The sequence below is a fragment of the Tyto alba genome, unplaced genomic scaffold (assembly GCF_018691265.1).
Source record: "Tyto alba isolate M040663 unplaced genomic scaffold, T.alba_DEE_v4.0 Super-Scaffold_40, whole genome shotgun sequence".
NCBI lineage: Eukaryota > Metazoa > Chordata > Aves > Strigiformes > Tytonidae > Tyto > Tyto alba.
Window position 1 is genome coordinate 26928832 of NW_024881316.1, and position 17884 is coordinate 26946715.

The following is a 17884-nucleotide window of genomic DNA, read 5'->3' on the forward strand; positions in this document are numbered from 1 at the left end:
TATTAATTTGTTCTCACTCCACTTGAATTATTTCTGATGCATAGTTATAAAAAAGACTAAAAAATTAGAATCTTGATATTTCTTTAAAATATATATATTTATATACTGTTGGAGAATGGCTCAGAGACAAGGGTCCTGTGCCTTTAGCCAGTAGATTGTAAGCTTGCATGTTTAAGTTGTGCCTTGTCATGTATTAAGAAAATCTTTGAATGAACGTTGGCGTAGGCTCTACTCATACAAAAAGAAAAAGGGGGAATTGTTGGAGAATGGCTCAGAGACAAGGGTCCTGTGCCTTTAGCCAGTAGATTGTAAGCTTGCATGTTTAAGTTGTGCCTTGTCATGTATTAAGAAAATCTTTGAATGAACGTTGGCGCAGGCTCTACTCATACAAAAAGAAAAAGGGGGAATTGTTGGAGAATGGCTCAGACAAGGGTCCTGAGCCCACCGAGCAATTGTATGATCAGAGCCTGCTCTAGCTGCTGATGCTGGGCCTCACTAGGGTTTGCCTGCAGCTGCTCGCAGCTGCTGATACCTGAGGAATGTCAAGGACGCTTCGGCCTTGTGTACCGTGGTGTGTCGAAAACAGGCTAAGGGGAATTAGGAATAGTGGTCTGAGAAACCTAGTGTTATGATAACGGTGGTCTGAGAAACATTGTATTACGGTACTGTTGTGTATCGAAAACAAGTCAAGAGGAATTAGAAATAGTAGCATGAGAAACTTAGTGTTATGAGAAACTTGTGCTGTAAGCTAACTGCAAGTAGGTGGACCATGCGAATACGACCCTTAGAGCTTAAGCCAATCAGCTAGTGACTAGTAGGCATAATTAGTAGAAGGATTATAAAAGGCTGTAATGAAAATCAATAAACTGAAGCATGCTTTATCACTCATATTGAGTCGGCTGCGTTCTTCCTCCTTGGCTGGGTCCTCGGCTCGCCCAGCCGGGCAATATACTTGTTTTCAGTTTGGTGACACCTGTAGGATTTCTAAAAGGCATGCAAATAGAGATTGCCTGATTAAGACTGTAGCTTTACTTAAGGAAGTCAAGCACAATTTTTGAAAATGTGATCATATGTTTTTTCATTCACCTGACACTTTGTTTGATATTTTGTTAGATTTTCTTCATTACATAATGATTTTTTTCAACTGTAGATCTCACTTCTAAGGCTTTTTGAGAGTTCAGATGAAATGAACCAAGAATTATATACAAAGAATGTAATTAAACAAATTTATAGTAAACCACTTACAGTACAAGCTGACTACAGCCCTTAAAAGTAATAAACTAAATGTAGTGTGGGTGGGACACAACAGATACATAATTCATGTATATATAGCCATAATAGACATATAGAAACAGTACTGGGTTATAGTAGAGAGCACAGCTCTGAAATAAATGTTTTCCAAGTGTTCCATACTAGCACAATGAAACTAATTTGGTAAGATTTTTCTTTCCCATGTGGACAGCTTGATCCATTTATTTATATATTATGTTTTATTGTCTATAGAATATGATCTGGAGCCATGTGATGATCCTGGTGTTCCTGCCTTCAGTAGGCGAATTGGCTTTCATTTTGGTGTTGGAGATTCCTTGATCTTTTCTTGTTTCCCTGGATATCGCCTGGAAGGTGCTAATAAACTTACCTGCCTGGGAGGTGGTCGGCGTGTATGGAGTGCACCTCTGCCAAGGTGTGTGGGTAGGTGGTCACATGCTTTCATTTCATTCATCAAATCGTTAATAGCACATGGCATGTGTCAGAATAATGGACAGAGAACAAAGAACTTGGGTTGAAAGGACTGATCCCCAAGCTGTACAAGTTTTAAAGTCAGTGCAAGATATAAGTAATGCATGTCTCTCTTAGAGAACAAAAACAAGGAAGAGGAATAGTTAGAATTGTTATAGAAAATAAGATCAAAATGTCTTGTGAGATAAAATATAAATCTAATTATTGAACTGTGTGTTTGCCATAATTAAGATATAAATTTCTTACTTTGTCTTTCAGGGTAAAGAAACAATGCTTAGATCATGTAGGTGAAAACAACCTTTGTTAGAGCCCCCCACCAGGTTTTAATTTTTTTTTTTTAATTTTGTGTTTTATTCTTGTAACCCTAAATTGTGGTGTTTTCTTACAGTTTATAAGCCATAAACTGTATTACAGTATTGTAAACTGTAATTTTTAAAACTAATGTGCTATTGTTAAAAATCAGTGACTATAAGCTCAAACTGAGTGAACAGTTCTTTTCTGGGAAAAGCTCTGGAACTGGATTTTATAAAATTTGTACTGTTTCTGTATTTGATTTGTGAGATGGTTTTATCACCACCATGTGAATTGAATCTGATTAGATAGTATTGACATAATGCTTTTGAAATGGCAAATAGTTCCACACACCTCTAAATGGATTTCCTTAAGAGGATTCTTGTTTTAAATAAGATTTTATTTCATTAAGGGAGAAACTCAGCTTCAGCTTGTTTCTTTTGTATGTTTTAAAGGGATGTATCACTATGTCTGAAAATGTCGTATCACCTGCATTACGCATGTAAGATACATATACACAGTTTTTACGAAAAAAAATACAAAAACCAAAACTATTTTGTTTTAAAAACCTGGGATTATTTAACACGTGATGAAAGGAAGTAAGAGATGAGAGAGAAGCCAATATCATATGGAGTTTGCTATATATTTGAAAATTCTAGATTTAAGTCTTAGACTATTTTCAGCTTGATTTGTTTTGGAAGTATCACTGTCATCTTAAAACTGTTTGTCTATGAATGTTGGCTAACCAAGTCTGCAACATTCTATATTATAGGATCACAGAATCAGAACAGCCCAGGCTGGAAGGGACTAGCCCAAACTTTTGTGGGAAAGGGAGCCTAGATGAGATTATCTAGTACCCTGTCTAATTGTGTCTTGAAAACTACATTGATGGTGACTCTGCCACATCTCTGGGAAGGTTGTTCCAGTGACTGTTCTTACTGTAAAAAAATTATTTCTAATATTGAGAGAAACTTGTACCTGTTGCCCCCTGTCCTCTCCATGTGGCTCCTTATGAAGAGAGAAGTTTTTTCCTCTCTGTACTCTCTAAGTATTGGAGTACTATGATGAGGCATGTCCCCCAAGCCTTCTCTTCTCCATCACCAGCTGCCATGTACCAGGAATTTAACTGGTTCCAGAATTAAGGGTTGTGAGCAGGGGTTGTCAGTCTGCAGGTATTTATAACTGAATGAGATTCAGATTCAGATACAAACATCTAAATTTCACTGTTTTCAGTGTCATTACATACATGCAAGCAAGGATTTTAAGCCTAGTTATATATAGCTAAGTCAGTAGAAATCTTAGATTTAGGTATCCATCTGTCATGGTTTCAGCTCAGAGGACAACTGAGCACCACAGAGCAGCTCACTCCTCCTTTCCTCCCCAGCGCTGAGAAGGAGGAAATAAGCAAAGGCTAGTGAATCAAGATAAGGACAGGGAGGGATAAAACACCCATTATGGTCACGGGCAAAAGACAGACTCATTAGGGGAAGGAAAAAAGAACATAAATTTAAAAAAGAGATTAACAACCACAACATAACTCTATCTCCTCCCCCCAGCAGCACAGGGGTCAGGGAATGGTGGGTGCAGTCAGTGCTGCCACTTCTTCTATATTGATAATTTCTTCCATATTCTGGATCCTCTTCCTCCTGCTCCAGTGTGGTCCTACTCTCACAGGAGACAGTCCTCTACAACTTTCCTCCAACTTGAGTCCCTCCCATAGACCACAGCATTTCCCTAGCTGCTCCAGAGTGGGACACCAACTTTCTCCAACTTGAGTCCCTCCCATGGGATGCAGCCCTTCCCAAGCTGCTCTGAGGTGGCACACCCATGCATGTTGCAATCCTCCCAGTGCCAAACTACAACAGCAGGGGCTGCATCTTCCTGGCCTCCTTTAGTTTCAGTCACTTTAAACAGCAGTCTGTGGCCCCTCAATATGCATATATCAACTTCTGCTTCACCGTAGACCTCCTACAGGAGGCTCTCTACTCCAGCGCACCTCCCTTGCCTCCTTTCCTCCTCCATTTTTCCACTGACCTTGGTGTTCACGTAGATGTCACAACTCCTCCTCACAAGTCCAACTCCTCATCCCAAGTCCCTTCTTAAATATGTTATCACAGAGGCACAGATAATTGCCTCAGCCTTGGTGCTGAGGTGGGTTTGAATTGGAGCTGGGGGAGTTCTGAGAAGCTTCTCACAGAGGGTCACCACTGTAGCCCCCTCCCCTGCTACCAAAAACCTCACCACTCAGTCAAACCCAGGACGCCATCTTACAGTGAGGTGAATCAGTCTCTGGGCACCATTTGGATACCTAAATAGAAGAATTACTACCATTTATTTATTATGCATTTTTTTTTTTTTTATAATCAGTCATTGACAAAAGCATCACAGTTGGCCTGCTTGTTCTTATCATCTCACCTCATCACCTTTATTTCTCTTTTGTCTTATACCCTGTTAGCATATGTACAGAGCCTTGTGGCCAAGAGGTCTGTTTCACAGCACATACCACATTTCATTACCTGCATTTATGTTTCATGGGACCTACTGTGAATTCCTATTTCTTCTACATACTTGTGTGTTATTTTTTCTATCTTCTGAGGTAATCTCTGAATCTCTGAAAAGTGAATTGATACTGTCTATAGTATAGATGAAAAGATGGTATACTTGAGGAGGGATTTCTAGATTTTCTAGACAAAGTCCCATGGATTAGGGGTTGAAAGTGTAAAATTTCAATCTTGGAAACACTTGTAGTTTCTGAGAAGTGCATTTAGTGAATCCTTTGGACTTTGGAGGTCATCTCGAGGAGAATCTCTGTGCCACATAAGCAGAACCTACTGCAGTTTAGCCAGAGCAGGGGCAAAATTACAACCACTTTTAATTCAAGGTTCACTAAAAGTTCAGATAAATTCTAGACCTGTCTTCATAACCAAGCCTTGCAAAAAGAGAGACAAAAACCTTTCCTTGTGGTAGGTGGTGTGTAAGGGGGATCCCAGCAGTCCGCTTTTATGTAAGAGCCAGTTGGTTGCTGGAGTAAGAAACATCTGTTGCTGCTTCTCTAGTTAAATTCTGAAAATGCCAAAGAAACAGTAAATTACGTTAGAAAGGAATATATATATATATATATATATATATATAAATGTATTTAGTATGTAGTGAGTAAATATGTATGTTAACTGTTGTGACAACACTGGAAAAATAAGAAAATACTCTTTACTGACATCTTTAAATCATGAAGAATATGAAGTTGAAAACATGCACTAAAAGTACAATCTGCTAATCTTTATGCACACTTTAGTAATGTAAAGAAACAAAAGCTAATATGTATTACTTTTATGTAAGCTTTTTTTTTTTCCCAATATATTTTTGCTACCTTTTAAGTATTATTATTTGGAAAGTTATCCGTGTCTCTTCCCAAATTCATTAGTTATCATTTGTCTACATGAGGTTAGAGATACTTGTTGGAATAAGATAAAATTAAATTAATATTGTTTAGTTTATATTATTTGAAAAGATGAATAATTATTACAAAGTTTCATATATACCAAGAACTATTCTAGAATGATAAGTTATATATTTGTTCTTTAATATTGTATTCAAAAGTACCATTTTCTAAACCTTACTTCATAGAACAGAAATTTTTGTTTTATATTATTCATTTTTTGTGTTTGAATATGTGCTCTATTTATTGCTCTATTTTATTCATATGTCATTTGAATATAAATTTTGAACCATTATTGTTTACAGAACATTTATTTTTCAGTTTTGTGCAGCCATTCATATGAACAAAGATGCTTAACCACACAAAAGGTTCAAAAAGTTAACATATTCAGTATGTAAATTCAATATGAAATTGTTTGCCTACTTGCATTTCATTTCATCACTTGTTACCAGACATAAATTTAATTTTCTTAGAAGCAGAATCAAAATTCAGGTCTGTGCTATGCTATGTAGAAATAAAGTCTATATTATTTCCTAGAAAAATTAGTATCTTATTTGATATATGGAAAATTCAAGAAGTTATAGATCTTGGGAAATTTGAGATATTTGCCTATTTGACGTTGTTTGGGTTTTTTGGTTAGGTGTTTCTCTCTGGTGGGCTGCTTTGTGTTCCATTTAAACACAATTCTATTTTAGTTCAGATATCATAGAATTGTATTGATCTGCAGAAATACTTTTACCTTGAAATGAAGAAAAGAGACATTCTATATTGTTGTCTTGTATGTTGGAGTTTTTTCTGTTTTTTAAACATCAAAAAAAAAGTTTCCACCTTTTAGAAAGCCTTTCCTACATAATGCACAGTAATAAGAGATTCGTAACTTATACCTTGAAAGTGCCCACTTAGTTATCCCCCTGATGGGAATGACATATTGTAAAGTTGCAAAGTTTACCAAAGTATCAATAATTATCTTAATGAAGTATCAGCCATTGAATTAGCCATGAATTTATAAGACTAATGTAACCTCTTACTGTGCCACAGTTATGCCTGTGTAATTTCCCAAGCATAATTTAAAGATACATATCCAATCATATGTATACATGATAAACTTGTAATTCATTTAGAAAATAAATTTATTTACTAAGAGCTCAACATTTCCTTTTTGTTATTATGTTCAGCTTTGACTAAATTTATAGACATCTATCATTAAATCCTTGTACAAGACCCCATTTCCTAATTAACAAAGAAAGCCTTTTATAAATTATGCATGGACAACTGACACTTATCTGAAACAATATCTCTAAATAACTCTTTTAACTCAGTCTACGAAGAAAATTTGGTCTTTAAGAATGCAGCAGACTAAAGATATCTATAATGCAGCTAAGGCAAATACAAGGAAAGAAACTCTTCTAAGTATCTGAGTGAAACTGAGGGCGAAAGACACACTCAGTGCATTCATATTATTTTTTTCTTAGCACCAAGAATGCTTACAGAGGTCCCATTTCTTGTTGCTATGGCACCTAAGACATTAGGGGTGAAGATATCCTCTTGCCTTGGAGAGGAGTTCACACAAAGACTACTCATTTCTCAGAAGAGTGAAAAGAAACTACTTGTCCTGAAATCCGTAGGCTTTAGAGTAATTCATTCAGAAGTTGAATCTGGTCTCAACTCAGTGACACAAATTCTTAAGTACATTACCGGGTTCAATATCCTCTTGATTATTTGTTCCTCATTATCATTGTTACACTGACCAAAATCATCTATATATACACCAAGCTTTATATATCAACTTGGATTTATTGGTCCTTCTAGGACACCTGGTAATACATATTTTCATGATTCTTTTAATCAGAAGCAGGATGAAAGCCCTCCAAATTTAACTGCATTTAATTTGTAAATTAAACATTCACACAAGCACATACTGATTTGTATCACAGAAATACTGCTTAGTTTTTTCTGTTAGTGGAAAAAAAAACAACAAACCAACAGAGTTTCGAAAGGTATTGCCATTCACCCTTCTCCACCCAAGTAAATAATTTGAAGTCCTTCCTCCAGGGTTCATCTCCAACATATTCTGAAATTTTCCTGGTCAGAGAACCATTTATGCTTTTCCACCATTTCTTCTCCTTTGAAGGGTTATTTTCCAGGTAAGGCAAAAGCAGATCTTGGGAGAGCTGGTTAGCCTAACATCATGACCCTAGCATTTTTAGTCCAAGACTTCAAGTCCCATAAGGACTGCATTATAATTTTCACTGGCCTTCTCCCTATGCTAAGCAGGTAGATGATCTTCCCCTGAACTTCAGAGGTGTTTATCTGAGTGCCTGGAAGTTGACTGGCTCTCAGAATGAGGCAACATCCCTTCTGCTTCAGTAAGGACCCTCCTTTTCACAGCAAAAAGACACCATCAAGTCGGCCTGCAAAATCAGATAGATGTTCATAATCAGGCGTCCTTGTAAATCATACTTCCCTGTGTTGACCATTCACTCTCTTGTCTTTTCAATTAGAATGATTTTAGTGTTTATCTCGGCCATGCACCTCATGTGGTTATGCAGTATTATTCCAGCTCATTACAGAGTTCTGAAGACTCTACCTAGTTTCCCTTTGGGTCATCATTCTATTTCTAAATGTGTTCTCTGGTTGAATCTCTCCCTTCTGACTAGAAAGCAGTTTGTGCCTACAACCACCTACTTGCCACTATTTGATGAAAAGAGCTTAACTGTTAATTCAAAAGTGTGGAGAAGATTCAGGCCCTCAGGGCTAACTCCCTTTGCACTGTTTAAAAAACAGATATGATCATTACTCAAGGTGGTGTCAAATTTCCCCCATCACTGAAGATAACACTTTTTAATTTTTTTTTCCCTCTTAAATCTGTGCTTCTTCTATGGAAGCAACTGCCCATACCTTAGTTGTCTGATGAATTCTCAGTTTACAATGACATGATGTGTCTTTTCAGGAAGATTCTTTCCCTCCACCTCTTTATACCAACTGTAGAAACACTGGAACTGTCAGTCTCCTCACAGTGAATTTTGCATTCTACACTGAATTGGATTTAAAAGTGGGGTCATCCATAAAGAAATCTCATTTCCTGTAAGAGCTTCCTCAAAAGTAGTCAAGTAACAAAGCCGGCTTCCCTGTTAAATGTGCTAGTAGCTGATATCTGCAGATGAGACACTTGAATCTCTTTTCACGCAAGTACTGTTTCCCATCTTTCTAGACACAGCAGTTGCATTTGGAAGAGCTATACTGCGGTCTTTACTTAACTGGTGACTCACTCTAGCCAGTACCCTACAGTAAGGCTTTTCTGCAGTTACCGACAGCATAAAGGACATAGGCAGTCTTTTGAAGGAAAACAACCTGGCTGGCTAACCTTATGTAACTGTTCTTTGAGATAAATTGTCTGAATGCACATGCACAGTTCCCTCTTTTACTTCTCTCCTCAAAATTTATCGTAACTGAGAGGAATGTAAGATTGAGTGAACTGAGAGAAATACTCTGCTACTTCACTATTTTGTGTGATGCACTGAATGAAAGGTATTAGGAGCACATTTCTATAGATAATGTCAAGGTAAAAGTACCTTCCTAGCAATTCTGGCACAGGGATAGCTGGAAAATAAATCTACACAGTGTCATGAAGAAGAAATGTCACTAAAATAACCCATACCTTTAGGTTTGAGACTACTGATATAAGCATCTGTTTTTTTACTATTCTGAAACAGCTTGTCACCTATAAGGTTGTTAACATTATTATCTGGCACATTACTGTAATTGGCATGCTTGTCTATGTGTTGTAGGATTAATTTCCCAAATTTACTTCTGAATAATTTAATTGTCATCTAAAATTACTGGGTTTGTGTTTGTTGGTATGCTTGTGTGTGGGTAAAAAACAAGCTACTGGAGCACAGACAAACTTCTACTGATTTTCTTTTGCCTAGCTGATATTTGAAAACAGAAAACAGTTTCTTTCCTCTTCATTCATTGACATCTCATCGTGTTTTATTATTCATTGTTTTGATATTATTGCTTCAGTTATTTTTTCAGTGTTTTCCAGAAAAAAAATATATTTTGTTCAAAAACATGTGTTTGATTACAAATTTTGGTTATGGTGCATTATTGACACTACTTCCACATATATAATTTATTCCCATTATGTTGCTTGCCTTTACATAGTTGTAAATGTAAAAATACTCGTATTTCATGGCTGTGTGAAAAAAATTGTGCAAGAGTGTGGATACATATTCTCACTTTTTCCTTCCAGCAACAGCTCCTTTTTACTCCATCTAAAATTACACAATTCTATTACAGTTTCATTTACATTTCACAGTCAACTACTTCTTTCTGAGGACAAATCCCAGCTTTTATTGAGTTGATCTCCCCTAGAATACAGATCTAAGAGTAAAGCTCCTAGTCAGTCTTGCACTTCTGCACATCCCCAAAGCTGTGTGAATCTCAGAAGCTTTGTGAATACTGGAGTCCAGAAATGAGGTGGAACAGATTCTTAGTCTGTTGAAGTACCTGATTCTGAGGCTAAAGTTTACCTAAAGGAGACCATCACAATCAGGTTTCGACTCTGTCTTCTTGTCTTCACTAGCCTTTTCAACAGGAACCACACACTTTGTCTGGAAAATCTGTTTCTAAGGCAGATTTCTTAGATCTCATTTAGTGAACCAGCACTACGCTTTTAATCATACTTGTCTTACCTTTCTGTTTGCTTTAAGTTGAATTAGTCAGGAGCTTTCTACCACTCCTTATTGGGATCATGTTACAGTTAAAAATTGAATTGGAAGACTCATAGGTTAAGAGAAGAAACATTCCTATAAGTATTTTTTTTTTTTTTTAAATTGGATCTAATTCAATGAACACTAGAAATAGATATTGAATCCAGAAAATTCTCCTCCTTCAGCTCAGTGCCATACTCCAAAGGTTTTTACTGTCACACTGCAGTGCAGAATGCTGTTCCTGGCCTCATTAATTTCATATTCCCTTCTGTGCACTGGTATGGCTTTATCATAGAATCATAGACTCATCTAGGTTGGAAAAGACCTTTAACATCATTGAGCCCAACTGCAAACCTAACACTGCCAAGTTCAACACCAAACCATGTCCCTAAGCACCACATCTACAGTCTTTTAAATACCTCCATTGATGGTGTCCCAACCACTTCGCTGTGCAGCCTGTTCCAAAGAAAGTTGACAATACTGAGAAAAGTTAGATGTTACTCTGCTAAATTTTTTTGGATACCAGAGGCAAATATATTCTCAGGCTTTGCAGGGAATAGGGTGTCTGCAAAAGCAGAAATGTGAATGAAACAAGACATGGTCTGGGCTTTGAGCAATCTGATCTAGTGGAAGGTGTCCCTGTCGATGGCAGGGAAGTTGGAACTAGATGATCTTTAAGGTCCTTTCCAACCCAAACCAATCTATGTTTCTGTGATTCTATACCTGGTGAGTATACACATTTCCAGAGATAGGTGGATGCTTAGTAAGGGCTGAAGGAGAGGAGGGAGTTTAAATTGCAACATCAAACACATGCATCTGATATACAGCTAAATCATTTCCTAAGTGCATTTGGAATGTGACTTTATCATTTGAAGTAATCTTCTAATAGGTGATGAATAAGCCTTTCAGTTTTGGTAATACTTTATGGTACACTATCATGTGCTGACGAAATTCTGAAAGAGGGGAGACATTTCATTCTTTCCTTCCTACTTGCCAAAAATGTGCTGTACACTGATTATTGAAGGCAATGGGTAGAAACCTCAGTGGAGAGACCTTTACAGTGAATTGCAAGGTACGGTGCTCAAGTGTAGGTAACTTATCTTTTCAAAAGACATTTCAGAAATTGCTAGTTTACCCTGCTGGATTTGTTAATTTCTGAGAGATACAGTACAATAAATGTATTTTTATTAGATCACAGAAGATACGGCTCTGCTATGAGAAAAGTTTAGGTACAAAATATTAAATATAGTTTATTCCTTCAGATTCTGTATGTAATATGAATTGCAAAATTGAAACAGTAGTAAGAATATAAGACAAAATAAAAAGGAATACTTGGTTGTATTTACTAGTAATTTTCTTTTAATTCCTTAATATCTTGGCTAATGTGAATGGCTTTTACCTAGCCTTTCTACTCAGAATTATGGTTGAAGATCTATACTTGTTACTAGAGGTGGTCATTTTCTGCTGTTCACAAGGGCATGTAGCTAAACACTTTGATAACCTCTTCCAGGATTTAGGCATTCAAACATCCCATGATAATGAGAAGGAAGGTTTGAATTAGTTCTTCAACTCTCCTTTCTGAGATTGTCTTAGATTTTCATTCTATTACTTGATTTACCTGCTGTTTCTGTCTACTAGTCTGGGTTTTCCCTGCTCGCTGTCTCCTTTAGATACTGTGATAAATTTTACCTAGGATATATCATGAAAATATTATTTGTACACTATACAGTATACACTACATTCAGTTCAAACTAGCTTTTCATGGTAAGCATTGCGTAGAGATCAAGCACAACACATTAATACAATAAGCTTAGTTTTGAGTGCTGGGTTGTTTGGTTTTTTGTTTTGGTTGGTTTGTTTTTTAACCTGCATTATTTTCCTGTCTTTCATTAGTCAACTCAATTGTATGGAGTGTTCCTAAAGTAAGCTGTGAAAAATTTAAAGGATAAAGCTGAAAAGAAACAGCTGCTTAATGTTTTCATTTCATATTTAAGTGGTGTTGTTTCTTTATTAAATTTTACACAGCACTTGATTTTTAATGGTGCATTAATACACTATTTGAGTGTATACACTATTTGAGTGTACCAACAAGGTATTGTTCACTGGTATTCACATTAATTTATCATATTCAGTAGTTAAAATAAATACTAAACGAATAATTAATGATAGGGTGCTACAACAAGTTGCTTTAATAAGCTGATTCTTTTTAATAGTTTATTTAGTATTCATTGCAAAATCATCAATTATAATTAATATACTTTGTCACGTTGTAGCATTGAGTTAATTTCCATTGAGACTGAAACGTAAGTGGGAAACTTGTTAGCCTAAACAGTACTGGAGATTTCTGTGAGACCTTGAGATCTGGCATTCATTGTTTTCTTTAAATTCTCTGTAACATAAAATTTGAATTTGAGCTTACTTTTGAGAAGTCATGCTACGTCTGAAAATTGCTGTTCAATTTTAGATAGTGTTTAGGCAGAGAGCTCTCATTTAAGAGCTGCTCACGAGCAAGAAATCTTATATAACACCAGTGTTGAATCTCTGAATTTACAATGATAAGGATCTGTATGTATCCAGGACACACTCTATTTTGGAGTTCTATATTTAAATGTTGTTACATTTAAATTGTTAAATCTTTACGTTGTTTTCTATTTCATGCAACATATTTAATAAAGTTATTTAATAGATTTTTTATAATGTCTATTTATTTATCTAATACCACTACATTTTTATAAATACATTTAAAAGGGTTTTTTTTTTAATACCTGTTTGGTTAACCTCTCATTTTTCTATCAAAGTTTGACAGAAAATTGAAGATTTGTTCAAGTTAGTGTTTGAGTCTTACTGTATATGAAACTACAAAATATGGTGCAATGTAGTAATTACATGTTTGAGTTGTCTCTATTTCAAAACTAAAACTGAAATATTCAGGAAACACTAATAGATTTCAGCTGGTGCATAGTGGGCACTCTGCTTCTGTTTTCAAAATGAAAAGAAGGACTGATTTGTATAAGACCTTAATCACCTTAATGTGAGACCTGATATGAAATTTTAATCATCTGTAGTGAGAAGAAATAACAGTTGCCTCAGGTCACCCTTTTGCCTTCTTTCTACATTTTAAGGCTGTATACGCTAAATATTTTTTCTCGATAAGACAAATAATGTAGGAAGGTTATCTTCATAGCTCATTATGTGATGATTCTACAGAAAACAGACAAAAATCTCTCTCAAAAAAAAAAAAAAAAAAAAAGAAATTACATACAAAAAAATGCCATCACCTTGGATTCTGCCAATAATCCTCTAAGGTCAATTAACATCACAGAATTTGTTTTTTAGAACCTGAGTAGTGGGTATCTTATGTCAGTGGCATATAGATTGAAAAGTAACTAAGCAAACCTCATAAAATGCTTTACCTGCTGTTTAGTTTTTCATTTCCTAATCCATTATTCTTTACAATGGAATGGTAAAAAAAAAAAAAAAAATATGGAATAAGAGGTTTATTTGTAGCAAAGCATTTCAGTAAGGTTTTTAGTGAGGTGTTCTAACATCACCATCATCATACAGGTGTTGCTTAAAGAATGCTGAGAGAGGCTTACATGCACACGCTTTATTAGTGCAGTTCATAGCTGATGACCAACCATAATTTGAAATCTGTCTTAGAGAAGCAAAGAAGGAGAGAAAAAAGAGAATGAGAGAGAAAAAGGGAAAATCACTCCTTAGGAATCAGCTGGGAAGATGAAAGAGAGCCCCCAGACAATATCTCTCCAATAAAGGTAGTGGTGACAATGATGATGGTAGTAACGTATGTTAGGTTTGTGTGTGGCAGGCTACAGAGCTGGCTCCTGTAAGAAGCTTCTCGAAGCTCCCCCATCTCCAAGTCAGACACGCCTCTGGCCAAGGCCAAGCCAACCAGCAACAAAAAAGCAAATTTCTTCCTGCTTTCTCCCTAGTATTTACATTTTTCATGCAGATATTCTCAAGTTCCTCATTGGTAGCTTATGATACTGTTAGCACTGAATGGAGCATGTGTGTGTGCTGCAGACTAAATAGTAGTTAATATTTGTGTGTGTATATTATTGAGTAATATTTATTGTGTATTAAAAGAACTACTATCTTTTCATTATCTACTAGGCTCTATTCAGATATGAAGTTACAGGCTAAAAGCCACCGTCTTTGGGATGATGTGATCTTAGTGTAAAAGCTACAAGGCAAGAGTGAGAATTGAGATGAGAATAGTATGATTTAAAAATCAATGGCAGTCACTTTTTAGGAGAAACACAGCATAACAGTGGTTCTGAATTCATCAGTGCCAGGTGAGAACAAGAGCACTCATGGTACCAGAGTGAAGGCACTGTCACAGCAGCCTGGTAGCACACAGATTAAATGTTATAGGCTCACAAGTGAAGGTCTGGCTGCAGAATTGGAGGTGAAGGACCACTAACATTACAAAGATCAAGGCACTGTGTAACAGAGCTGCTGTGGAGACTCCATGTGCACTTCGGCTTGAGGCAGCATTCCAGTTAACAGGAAGCTTCATCTCCTTGCACTGCATTTGAGTTCACACAGGAAGCTGTGCTTGAGTCCAGTCATATATTGTGTCCACCCTGCAGAAGTCATATGCTCAGCTTTAGAGATCCCTCAGTCAACGACTGTGGAGAAACCTTAAGTTTTTGTGATTATGGGAAAACAGCATACGATGATTTGTTCAGATTTATCCATAATCCCTTATGCTCTTGCTTTAATGTTGCATGACCATCTCACTGGGTAACAAAATTGTCCAACAGATACATAAAGAGTTATCAACTGTCTGAGCTCAGCTTCTCATATTTTATGAACTGCTGTACAATTTTGTAAATACAACAAAGATATTCTGCACTTAGTAAAGTGCTTTGTGGCAGAGAAGCCTTTAAACCAGTGATGTACTACTTTTATTTAATCTCTGCTTTAGAGATCTGCTTAAAATCCTGTCAAACCTTTTAGCAAGATGTATGGAAGAAAAATAATAAAGCAAACTTTTCCATTAAAAAAAGTTATCATTACATTTTACATGGTTTGTATTTCAAAGCATTTCAAGAATCCCTGAATTTTGTTTGTTTAGTAGAGTTTGTGTTCATATTTGGGAAGTGTTTGATGATCTTCAAAAGATCTACCATCTGTAGTTTCCTTTTATCTGATTTCAAGTGAGACAATAAAAGAAAAAGAAGAAAAGTTACTTATGTAAATAGAATTTAAGTGACTTTATTAAGTACAAGAACAAAGAATGGGGTCAAGTATTGTTCCAGACAGATTGCTCTCACTGCAAGAAAATAACAAAACAGTTTGATAAGGTAGGATTTTTCAGTCTGCTGCAGTCCTTGACAAGGTTATAACAGACAACTCAGAAACTGTAGTGAAAATAAAGCCTTTAGCTCCTGCTCTAAAACCTTTTATTTGTGTACATAAGTGGTATATACTCAATAAGAGTATATGTTTTGAATTCAAAGGTGAATATTTTTGATTTTATAATAAAAAAATAAAATTAGCGTTAAAAGCACACAAGTTTCAAAAGTTGTAATAAAGAATTAAATTAATCTTCTTTTACCTGCTTTCGACCTTTTGAAACTTAGAGCCAGTACCACACAGATTTTTTTCCTTTAAAAAAAGATGAGCTTAAGGAACCTTGTCTTTTGGATGCTATGGTTTGGCATATTGCCATAGTTTGGCAGATTTGAGAAGTAAAGAATCTGAATTGGAACCATGTAAAAGCTGACATTTACAGAACAAATTTAATTTAGTATATACTAGTTTAAGCTATGTAACAAGCCATTTAAATGCAATGATAGTAACTTTTTAAAGCACTAACAGCCAATCTATGTAGAAAGAGTTTGCAAGCTGAGATTTTAGAGAATTTAATCTTCATTTAGAAACAAACCCACAAACTTCTGTAGTACTATGAGCACATTTTTATTTAAATTAACTACATTAAATTTGTATACCTTACAATGCAGCTACAACACAAATTTGCTTCTTAAAGAAGGTGATTATCCTTTACTTTCATCTTTAGTTAAGTACGCATGGCTATTCACTGAGGACATCAGAAAGGTATCCCCTGTTCTTAAGTTACAGATGCTTAAAATCTAATGTTTTACAATGGGAATAAAAGTACATATTTGGAATTTTTTTAATTTCTGAATGGTTCTTTTGTACTTCAAATTAGGGAACTAGATTAGCTAGAATGTCTTTAACATGAGCATTTAGTGCTATTACAGTACTTAGAATCTAATTTTTTTACAGAGCAATAAAGTTTCTTATTTAAATTATCCTCACTTTTTATATACAGTCTAATTCCAATCAATCAGAGACTTTTAATATGAAAACAACCTCTTAATATTATAGATCTTTTCAGAACCTAATCAGTGGTATTTCATGTTACTTCTGCAAGAACGTGCCTTCCTTTCTTTCTCCCTCAGACTCAAAACAATTGTGTACAAACCAGAACAATCCCTGTATGTCCTTCCTAGATGAAAGAGAAGTTTTTCCTACCCTTGCAAATGGAAGCTCTTTGTCATTTCTTATGACATCTAAAGAATTATTAGGCTCTTGTTTTCATTAGATAAAATTCTCTACTGGTTTTCTTTATTTGTCTGGTTTTGCTCAAAGCAGACTTTTGTACATATTCTTTGTTGAAAAATCTCTTGGATTACCCTTTTTTTTTTTTTTTTTTTTTTTTTTTTTCAAAAATATATTTAAAGTATCTGAGTAAACTGGGATAAATTCTACGATAAAGTGACAACTGGATCTTTTCTTTTAAATTTAAGAATGGATTCAGGTGCCACTAACCATATTGATAGTAAAAAAAACCTGCAAACTTTGAATCAATTTATTTTCCATCTTGAAAAATCAGACATTTACTGCAGGAACAAAGGAAATGTAGGAAAGCAAAATAAAGAAGGTATCTGTATTACATCATAGTACATATTTCAGTGCTACAACTTTTTATAGCAATGTTTAGGTATTGTATTTTGCAGATTTTAAGTTCTTAAATTGTAGCTACATTAATACTGTTATACCAGTCTAAACACATCACATAATCTGACAAAGAGCATTATGAAAAATTTTCCTTTTCTTTAAAGGGCACAGATGAAAGAGCTAGTCATGAAAATACTAATTACACTGAGCATGTTCAGTGCATATGCTATAATATATCTGTTCACTTAAATTCACACTGATTTTTCCAAGACAAGGTTGTGGATCAAAGTATGGAGACAGAATATCAACAGTAATTACTTTTAGATCAGTAAAGATTATTTCTTATGGTAAATTCTGTACCTGTCAATGTTTGCATAATTTAAAGACTTGTAGATACTAATACTGTTATAGTTGATTTTTATCAGAGGAAGGGTGCATATGGTTAATATTCAGTCAATTCTATTTAATAAATGAAAATATTTGCAGATAGGAGATTTCTTTTATCTTGTAGGGGACATGAGAAATCTTTTCTCTTTCCTCTGTCTGGGCCGGGAATGTAGATTGTTCTCTCAAGATGAGGGCAGGTGTCTGGAACTAGGAAGGAATCTGGAAGGAACTGAAGTAAAATAGTGGCATGAAAGAGTAAATAAAATCCTCTGTAGCCTACAACTAAAGAGATCTTTCAGGATCATATGATAAGATTAGTCTGCTTAACTTGAGGTACTAAAATCAGTATTTACTCATAGAACATATGTGC

At 35.3% G+C, this 17884-nt stretch overlaps 1 protein-coding gene across 2 annotated transcripts in view; it reads left to right on the plus strand.

The window, feature by feature from the left end:
• Window positions 1-17884, plus strand: part of CSMD1 (CUB and Sushi multiple domains 1) — a 1179538-nt gene that overhangs the window by 906832 nt on the left and 254822 nt on the right. For both annotated transcript variants that reach the window (XM_042802880.1, XM_042802881.1), the window contains exon 21: window positions 1504-1692. In XM_042802880.1, the coding sequence (XP_042658814.1) occupies window positions 1504-1692 (189 nt within the window). The remainder of the gene's footprint in view (window positions 1-1503; window positions 1693-17884) is intronic.